This window comes from Anopheles nili, chromosome 3 (genome assembly GCF_943737925.1).
Source record: "Anopheles nili chromosome 3, idAnoNiliSN_F5_01, whole genome shotgun sequence".
In the NCBI taxonomy this organism is placed as follows: Eukaryota; Metazoa; Arthropoda; class Insecta; order Diptera; family Culicidae; genus Anopheles; species Anopheles nili.
Genome location: NC_071292.1, coordinates 6005636 through 6015504, shown reverse-complemented (window position 1 = coordinate 6015504; position 9869 = coordinate 6005636). Strand labels below are relative to the sequence as shown.

Here is a 9869-nt window from a genome sequence, read left to right as displayed (position 1 = left end):
TATTCCAGAATTTTTCATCTGTTTTGAGCTATATAACAATACACTATAGTCACCTGCCCTGTGACGTTGAAAGTGGCGAAACTTGTAAAAATTAAATGATCGATTCTGATTAAATAGGGTACCTCCAACATTGCATTGTCGTATTGCTATTTCGTATTGATACACAGTTTCCGCGAGAACTTTTGCCTAAATTGGGAAAACATGTTTAGAGACATCCTAAAGCTACGCAAAAACATCGAAAAAGTATCTCTACGTTCTAAAATCACATTTGAATAATTACGTGTCTCCATTTTCTCTCTCTCTTTACCTAAACAACACGATCGAGTATATGCACACTCTTCTGAGAGCCAACCTCAATACATCATACAAATCTGTTGCCTTTACGGTTTATCATCATCGCAATTAAATATTATTTGTTCATAATGGCCATGCCTTGGTGTGGGCTACTGGAAATCCTAAATGACACGGGCAAATGTTGAGCATGCCAGTAAGCGGACAACCCTATGCGGGAGCCTTTGAATAGCTCTACTGAAGCTTTACGCACCGTTCGTAGTTTGGTTTCAAACCAACAAAAAATGGCAATCTTGAGATGTTTTACACGCCAATTAAAGCTATAATAAAATTAAAAAAAGGCTCCATTCAAGCGCACACGCTCACCCAGTCTACAATCTAAAAGCAACTCTTTCGGTTGTGCGTTCCGAATTTTACCGTACGATTCCTTTCTACCGTACAAAAATGTAACCAAAAGTTACAATTGCACCCTGCTTTATCCCATTTCATGTTCTCGTACCGTTGCGAGCCGTTTGCCACGTCGTCATTTCTGATGGAGATGGTGATGGTTTTGACGTCGCTTCAGTAACGTCAGGCTTGTGCTTGGATCGCTTAATGAGTACGTTTCCGGCTCAAACACCGGAGGATACTCCATGTTTGGGTAGTCCGGTGAGTTGCGTGAAATACCAGCCAAATTTGGAGCATAAGATGACAAAAGTACGATGTTAGGTGTGCTATTAGTTGCAGCTGACTGTCCAGTACTTCCTGTCGTTCCAGCGCTGGTTGACATTGATGGTGCACTATCGGATTGTGCTACAGCTGGAGCCTGCGACAAGGTTAAGCAGAAGTTAAATCAACATTGCCAAATTCGTACGATCATGGGTACTTACTTTTGTATAAGAAATCGGCGAAAACACCTCATGATCGATCACAGTTGGCTGCGAATCGTTCGCGTGATGATGATGATTTTTCCCAAAGATAGCACGATGTAATCCTGGCGAGCCGAGCAACTTCTTCTCCTTGGCCGTTTTCGTCGAACCGAAGCTCAACTTAGTAAAGTAGGACGTGGCGCCGTTGGCATTGCTTCCGCTTCCACCGGATCCAACACCACTGGCGTTACTCACACCAACGGTGCCTCGTTCCGGGGCCGAGTTTTTACGCATGTTGTGTAGCTTGCTCGAGTTTTCCTTAAAATCCGACGAGCTGTTGCACGTGTTAGACTTTTTGATACCACCGATGAATCCACCACCGGATGCCGATGGCCCACCACCACCACCGGCACCGCTCGTTTGGTGAAATAGCAACGCCGAATGTTGCTCCAGGACCGCATTCAGCTCATTGTTGTTTTTCTTCCCACCCAATCCACCGACGATGTTCGCGAACGCGTGCTGTTGTGGCGGCGGTAGTTGATGTTTTAGGTTTACGTTCACTATCCCACCTCCCGGCGCTGCCGGTTTGTCTAGCTGCTTCATCTTGAGCGATTCCTTATCGTTATTATTGCTGCTTGTTGCGCCACCAGCCAAGCTCGACTGCTTGAACTGAAACAGCTTTTCGCTGCTGGCCTTAATGTTATCCAGTCTAGCAATGACGGCTTTATTTTTGCTGCGTTTAAAGCTGTCCCGCAGAGACAGAGACGTTGACATACCTCCCGTTCGATGGCTCTGCTCTGGCCCGGCCATCGGCCCGGTAAACGTTATAGAGCCACTAGATACTGAACCGATAGTAAGGAGGTTGATCTCGTTTGGATCTGGCGCTTTGCGATCCGAGTTTATCCAATTGAACGTTTTCTTTTTGATCGATCCACCGCCACTACTACTGCCAGCTCCGTTTGAGTTCGTACCGGTCGCACTTGCGTTGTTTGAGCTAATTCCGGACATGCCACTCGCGGAAATGCTCAAACCGAGCGTCGAACGAATGGGTTTGTTTCGTTGGTCAAACGCATCGTCGCCGGAAATCATTTCGTAACCGAAATCGCGCAACTTTTGGCCTTCCTTGCTACGCGTGTATAGAATGTCCTCATCGTCCAGCTTGAAGCTCTGTGCGTAGTCTGGTGTTATTGGAAGCTGACGTCTTTGAATTTTGTTCACCGCTTCCGGTACGATAGGAAGAATGATCACTTGCGGTACCTGATCACCACCAACCTCCAGCTTCTCCACACCGAGGCAAACGCGCTTATTGTACATTTCCTGCGCTTCCTCGGCTTGCTTCTGCAGCATCAGGTCCTTCAGCGTGATCATCGACTGCAGATTGCTGTGCGAGTGCGTGCTCGTGTCCCACGTGTTCGCGGAGTGGATCTTTGGCACCGAGAAATCCATCGCTTTCGACGTTTGAAAATCGAACTCCACCAGGTTCGGATTGGACGCGTGGATGTAGTTATGCGGAGAGATGCGTTTCGTTTTTCTCGCCCGGTCCAACAGTACCACCGCCTCACTCATCGTTGGTGTCACCGGTTCGCGAATGATCACGGGTGGAGCGGGAAGCGGGGGTGTAGGTGTGCTGGTTCTCGGCGGAGGTTGTGGTGCTCCGGTGGAAGTCACCGTTTTGTCACCATCGCGACTTCCGAGTGCAGAAGCAAGCGAAAGGTTGCTAGCACTGAAATTTCCTCCATCCGCCGCATTGGCCATCGGCGATCCGCTACTAGCGAGGATCGGTTGGGTGGCAGTGGAAGGAAGCGGAAACACTTCCGTTGAAGCAGATGCCGTACCGATCTGCAATCCACCCGCACCCGGTACCTTGCGATAGCTCTTGAACTGCGACGTCGGAACGGGCATTTCGCTCGAATTGCTTTTCTCGACGTTCCGATGGGACGAGAAAAATCCAAAGAATTTGCTACTCTCTCCAGTACTTCCACCGCTGCCAGAGTTTCCACCATTTCCCACGGTTCCGCTTCCACTTGCGGTGCTGCTGCTCGCGTCCGATCCAATTTTGGTGAACTTTTTCAACGATCCAAAGTTCAGATGGTACCGATCTTGCTTCCACGACGTGGGCGTCCCGTCTGAATTCGCCACGGTGTGGGAGCCTCCTCCACCAGACATCTGTGGTGAAGGTGTGCACAACATGTTCAGCTTGGTGGTACTGTCCATCAGTCCCAGCTCGTCGTCGGAACTGTCCGTTTCGGAAAACAGCTCCCTAACGTTATGGTGCTCGGAGCCGGTTGCCGAGCCGGCACCGTTTCCTCCTGCAATTGAGGCACCCTTAAGCGTAGCTTGTTTGATGTACTCCATCCACTGGATAAGAGCTTCCTGCGTTTCAGCTGCGAAGTAGAACGTCTTGTGCGGATGGTACACCTTGAAGGCGTGAGGCCGTGAGTGGACTTCTTTCGCGATGGAGATCGTGAAGCCGGACAGAAAGATCATGCTGTTCGCCTTGGGTGCTTCTTTGCTGCGGAACCCGTACAGAGTGGTTTCGATCAGCACGAAGTAGTATTTTGCCCAGTAGGACATCCCGCTGCGACCCTTGGTGCGTCGATACAGGTGTCCCTGAATGTCACTGACACAGAGCGTTTTCAGAGACACGTTGCGGCGCTTGGAAAGAAGCGAATTTTTCTTCTTCAACGTAAGGCTCTTGGTTTTGTTTGGTGTCAGTAGTTCCGAGCTCGAATCGATCGGAATGCTTGGTACAGTGGCCAGCGTCGAAGGTTCGGAGGTCTGCATTGATTTAGCAGGCAGATTTGCAGACCTCGAGGCCGGAATCGGTGGAATCGCCGTACGTTCGGCTGGTTTTGGTGGCGTCACCGTACCGGGGACAATCGTAGGAGGAAGTGGTTGGGTTCGATTTTGCTTCAAATCGATAACATTTGCGAGTTTGGATTTATTTGGGCTATCCTCACGGATATCCAGGGTGTTGCTTAGTGACGAGACGAAAATGGCCGCGTTTTCGTGAAACGGCGAAACGATCGGTAACACCGAGGGGGATGGCACTACCAGTCCCGATGATGAAGTGGAAGATGGCTTTTCTGGCAAGGCAACAGTGAGCGTTTCGTGCGTTCGTTTTGGTCGTGGTGGAGGCACGGGTGGTGCCTTTAGGAGATGCTCTTTACGTGGCTCGATTGCAGGCGGAATATCTGAAAACAGGTCGCAACGAAAAGAGGTATAAATTAATGTGCTTTCACATAGGTCATTATCAAAAGATGAAAACTCACCACTCAGTTCGTCATCGTACGCGGGCGTGCTGTAGCTTTTATCTAATCGACCACGTTTCACCATTTCACGGTTTACGACCACCGTGTTGATTGCTTCGGTCAGTTCCGGATCCTTCGATAGCTGCCGTTGCATCGGAATAGGCTTAAGGGTGATGGAAGAAGTTGCCGATTGTCCTCCCGCATGCTGTCCATTGCTAAGACCGGTCGCTGCAGTCGTCCGACTAGCAAAAGATTCGAACCGACGCACACGTTCGGTAACGGTCGGCGGACAAGCGACGGTTGGAAGATCTTCATCTACGTACGGTATCGGTTCAAACGTTTCCAATACTGTGCTCTCCACCTGACAGGTGTACTTGGTGTCCACATGGCACTGGTCGGCTTTGGAGCTCGACTCAAAGCGAACCACCTTCGATACACCAGCCTTGTACGACTCGCTATCCGCTGATTTGATTCCGGCAATGGACCGATCGTTAGGAGGTGCTGGTACAATTTCTGGCTCACATGGAATGATATCGGGAAGGGAGCTTTTCAACGGTCCACCGAATCTACTCCCCTTAACCGGCACTCCGCCTGCATTACCTGGACCTTCCACAGCACTACCGGCACCTAACCCGAGACAAGTAGTGGTTGGTCGAGGCGACATCTCTAACCCAAACCCGAACGATACTGACTTGTCGCGTAAGCTCTGCAAATCGTTCGAAATCAGCGGTTTCCCTTTTCGCTCCTGCCACGAGGCTACCCCGACCAAATCCTTAAAGCTAGAGAGCGTGTGCCGCCGTTGCAGGACCGCCCTCGGTTTGGGTAGATAAAGGCGCATCTCCTTATCCGCCTCCTTCACATCCGTTGGCGTTAAAATGTCGCTGCCGTCGGATTCGGTGTCGGAGGGAACGTGCTTTTCCGGGACGCGATCGAGCGGCAACGAGAAGTCCTGCAGGGCAAAGTTGTCCGTCGCCCGCGGGCTAGGATAAGCTTCATCCCAGCGGTACGGAAGCGATCGCTTTTTGCTCGGCAAGCGGTACGGTTTGATGTAGATTTGGCCATAGATTTTCATGTGCTTCGGTCGCTTCTTGAGCGTCAAGAGCACATCTGTAAGGAGGAAAAGAAGCAATTATTGCAACCACAAAAAGGAGCAGCAGCAACAACAAAAGAAAAACGCAGTGGCATAACGACTGATGACAGGAAAGGTGAGTTACAAACGAAGCGAGAATTTGAAACAGTAAAATGCGCAATAATTATCCCTGAGCGGGTTGACCGGCAGAGTAGCTTCCATATTTTTTTCCGCCTGGTTTACCCTTGTCTAATTTGGGATCGATAGCTGCATGATGGATGGCCCACGCTGCCGCCAGAGCGACGAGAGCACCGCACGGATGTTCAAGGATAATAACCGAGAATGCACCGAAGTGTGGGTGGATGGAAAGCGGAAGACGTAAAAAAGGACGAATTCCGCTAACGCACGGGTTTGAGGCAAGAGCGAAAACCAACATCGAAGCGACAATAATAGCCAAAGGGAAAGCAGAGAAGCACACATACACACGGTTGTTAGCCGCTTACCTGGCGGTGATTCCTGAAGCTGCAGCAGGACCTTTTTGTATTCCCATCCAACTACGGCTTGGTAGTTGATTTGCACTATTTCATCGCCTTCCTCGACCTTGCCGGAGTTGTGGGCGGGTGAGTTGAATTTTATTTCGGTTATTCTGTTGGACCGCCACCATCGTCGTTTGTTGCGGGTTTTCCAAAACGCGTTCGGGATTGCGGAGGAAAGAAAAAACACACGAGAAACCCCAAGGATACGATTAGCAACGGATCATGTTTTCACAATGTTTTTGCGATGATCGCACAAAGATCACAGCAGGCCGCAGCACTGGCAGTGGGTTGTTTCCAATGACGACAAAATATATCCCTTAAAGGAGCAACCCAACCGCGTCCCAAAGAAAGCAAAGGAATGAATCATCCTTGATGCTTTTCTAATTACCGCCACGGGAGTCCAAATTTTCCACATAAACAACACATGCTCACGCACGCACACATACACACTCGTTGTGGAATATAGTTATGGACACTTACCGGTGCACTCCGTGGAAGCTTTGCATAATAAGAAAGCCGAGGTCTGACTCACGCTTCTTCAGTGTTACCAAATCCAGTGAGGCTGGCTGCAGGATGATCGGATCGGTGATGTCCTTGATTATGTACTCAGCTATGTTTTCGAGCTTTTTCGAGTTTTGCCGTATCTAGAATGGGATGCAGAAGAAGAAACATGTTTGTGTAGAAAGGTAACACATTTGCATAATAATGAAACGATCACTTACCGCTTGTACGGGCATTAGGGAAAACCTATCACGCATAGCTACGGTGGCCACCTCCAGCCCGAATCGCATGCACTGCTTTCTCAGCTCATCAAATTTCTTTTGACCTGCAAACCACCACAAAACCCCATTATCGAAATGTAAAGGGACCGCTGCTTAGAAAAATCCTACCCCTAAACGGTGCCCTATCCAGCCACTCTATAAGCGCCTTCAAGCGCGTAATCATCCGCGTAATATCCTTGAGTACGGACGTCTCGAGCTTCTCTTGGTCGGAGAACTCGAGCTGCTTCGTCAGCGAGTGGGCAGCGGTCGCCACATGCAGTGCGAGAAACTGTAGGTTCTCCTTATCCAGGTTGTAGTTCTGCAAGGGGATGGAGAAAAAAAAAAGAAACACCACCCAAACGGGAACGGTGCCACCCATTTGTGTGAGTCCCGGTTTGTTTGCACAGTACGTGATTCGCCCCAGCGACTGGGAACGTTCCGATAGCCGTTTTGTTTGCGGAAGTCAATCCAGGCGAGACGGACGGACTGCGATGAGTTGCCCCACTTCCGGGCACGATAAGCACTGATCGTGCCGCTCAACAAGTCACAAACGAACGTGGAACATAAATGGCATGTGTACAAGAACATTCTGTCTTTATCGCCTTCAAAGTCCAGTTGCGCAATGCATTGTGCCAGCCGTGGCTAGTTGGGAACGAGCGAAGGACCACACCGTGTGAGGTCGCTGGTCCCAAACGGTTCGCGCACATGTTTGCCCAAGGCCGCAAAATAAACGCGCTGCTGACTAATGCCGACGGAGAGAGAACAAACACAAAGCATTGCGATGTGGCAAGATAAAACATGATGCAACGTGTTCGGTGCAAGCGCAAACACACTGCAACAATGCAGACGCATCCGTCAAACGGTGCAACGGAGAACGGCAAGCTGAAATACGGGAATCGTACGCACGTTTGCTACCGAAGGGAAACCAGGAGGTTTCTCAAGTGCCTTCTCGGGACAACGTTTGTGTCCTTTCGAGAGGGAGCGGGTGGTGTTCATTTGAATGAAATGTTTATGTTGTTCACGGGTTTCGCTCTCATTTTACCGTACATCGATTGCAGAGGGACTTACGAAATTCTTCAAGTTTTCAACAGCTTCCAGGACGATTTCTTGGTGGCCGATAACGTGCATGCCGAGCTGTTCGAGTTCGTACGGGCGTATGTTTAGTAGCTGCTTTCCGCCTACTTCGTTGTTGATGAAAGATTGCACATAATGGTACATCGAGTTGTCCAAACCTGCCGCAAAGGAAGAGAGAGAGAGAGAAAATAACATATTACGATGGTGTATTCTGATAGAAAAAAAAAATAGTGTTAAGTGTTGATGCATTCTGAAGGACCCTCGGTTGGTCTCAATCGCCAAGAAATTAAATCAAACCAAGAATGGCCGTCCAGTGTTGGAGCGATGAATCATTTTATATTCGTATAAATGTTTACATTCCGAAGTGGACCACCAGGGGAGTCTTATGTTGATTCACGAAAAAAAATTTTGCAACTCTGTCTGGGAATTGACGTTGATGTGTCGACTAATTACCCCCCTCAGATTCGGCTCGGTATGTGGCGAATGGTGGTAAAAATACACACACAGCAGACACACCCTTGGCCACCCGAGGGTTGCCTTCCGAACTTGGTCGCACAACAAATTCCCTCTTCACCGGAACCAAGCCCAATGCCAATGCACACTGGGGCATGATTACATGACCATGCTGCTGCTATGCTTTCCATATCGTTCGCGGCAGCTGACCTTATTTCATTTGGAGACCAACACAACCGCCACACGACGGCAGCTGGTGAAAAGTGATGATCCAAGCGCAAAGTGCAAGAATGCACCTTCATTGCTGAATTGCACCTGAATTGCAAGTGCATTCTGCTTTGTGTCCGTATTATTTTTTGCTACTTATTCTCTCCCACGGGGATCGTGTCAGTCACCTCGCGCGAGATAACTAGGTGTAAGGGCATTTTTGGGGCCAGAAAACAGTGATAGGTTTCCATTTCGGCACAATATTTACGAAAGACAAGGGGTATCTCAAAGTAGCTCACTTACCTTTCAACCAATCCGTGACCATATCGGGGCTCCATTCTGCGACGTTTATGTAAGCCATCCTAGTAACAGCGCTGGCGGGTCGTCGGGCCGAGAGATGCTGATTGAGGAATCGGAAATCCTATCTGAATCGCTATGAAATCTAACCCGCCAGCCGTTCCAGTTTGTTCCTCTCGTTCTCCTGTTTGTTGGTGTGTGCGTATTTTTTTTCTTCTCTCCCCTACCGCACAAATAATGCGACGCGGTTTAGTGCGGGTCACCGCGTTTTATCTGACGGTCAATGGCAATTTGGCCGCATCTAACATCATCACTTTCGAGGGGCAAACGAGCGACCGACTGATGATGCACACAGCTTCCGATCTAGCACCATTCCAACCGGTCCCTGTCACGGTAACGCCGTAACCTCTAAGAACCTTTCGGGGGCAAGTGTGACGAATTGCACCTTTCCGATGATTGCTCACGGTCGCTTTGGTACGATTTTTCTACACTGCAGGAATGTGGTTTTGTTGTATCTCACAACACACAACACACTGACGGAATTTGACGATCACTCCACTCAAGCCCCCACAGAACGGATGCACTGGAATCCGAAACTATGCAATCGGGGCGGCGTTGCCTTTTCGATCGCTATTGACACAATAAACCTTCCTCGCCCGACGGCGGCCAATTTCGAATCGCCAACTTTGCCAAACCGATTCCTTCTTCTTTCTCCCGGATGCTTGCGTCCCATCTTATACACTCGTGACGGCAAATTCCATTATGCTACGGGGCGCGTTCGCTTCCACACTTTAGATCGCACGCACTTTTACAGGAGGGGAGGGGGGGGTTGAACTTACGCGAAAATAGGTGCACCGTTTCGTTCGCTACGGCTGTCGAATTTTATGCACTCGCGCGATTTATCACTGATCGCTTATTTGTATTTTAACCACTGGTAAATATAAACTGGTGCACTGATAGCCAGTTTCGCTGACATTCTACACGGACTGCCGTCAGATATGCTGTGCTGTCAAAATCAGGACAGCCGCTTACATTGAAGCTACCTTCTTCGCGCACCAGTGTCACGCACAAGTGTACCAATT

The 9869-nt window shown here is 49.4% G+C and overlaps 1 protein-coding gene across 1 annotated transcript; it reads right to left on the bottom strand.

Moving 5' to 3' along the window:
• Positions 1 to 776: 776 nt before the first annotated feature.
• On the bottom strand, positions 777 to 8851 carry LOC128725722 (uncharacterized). Its single transcript, XM_053819488.1, has 9 exons — positions 8794 to 8851; positions 7825 to 7988; positions 6886 to 7075; positions 6718 to 6821; positions 6476 to 6639; positions 5963 to 6105; positions 4412 to 5497; positions 1145 to 4333; positions 777 to 1089 (listed from the first exon to the last, which is right to left on the bottom strand). Exons 1-9 carry the CDS (start codon positions 8849 to 8851, stop codon positions 815 to 817), a joined length of 5373 nt encoding a protein of 1790 aa, XP_053675463.1. The 3' UTR covers positions 777 to 814.
• Between the last annotated feature and the right edge of the window lie 1018 nt (positions 8852 to 9869).

Coding starts and splice junctions, on each gene's coding strand:
- LOC128725722 (XM_053819488.1), bottom strand. CDS start 8,851: ATGGCTTACATAAACGTCGCAGAATGGAGCCCCGATATGGTCACGGAT. Junction 6,822..6,885: donor GGATAGGGCACCGTTTAGGG/GTAGGATTTTTC, acceptor GGTGGTTTGCAG/GTCAAAAGAAATTTGATGAG. Junction 6,640..6,717: donor CCCTAATGCCCGTACAAGCG/GTAAGTGATCGT, acceptor ATCCCATTCTAG/ATACGGCAAAACTCGAAAAA.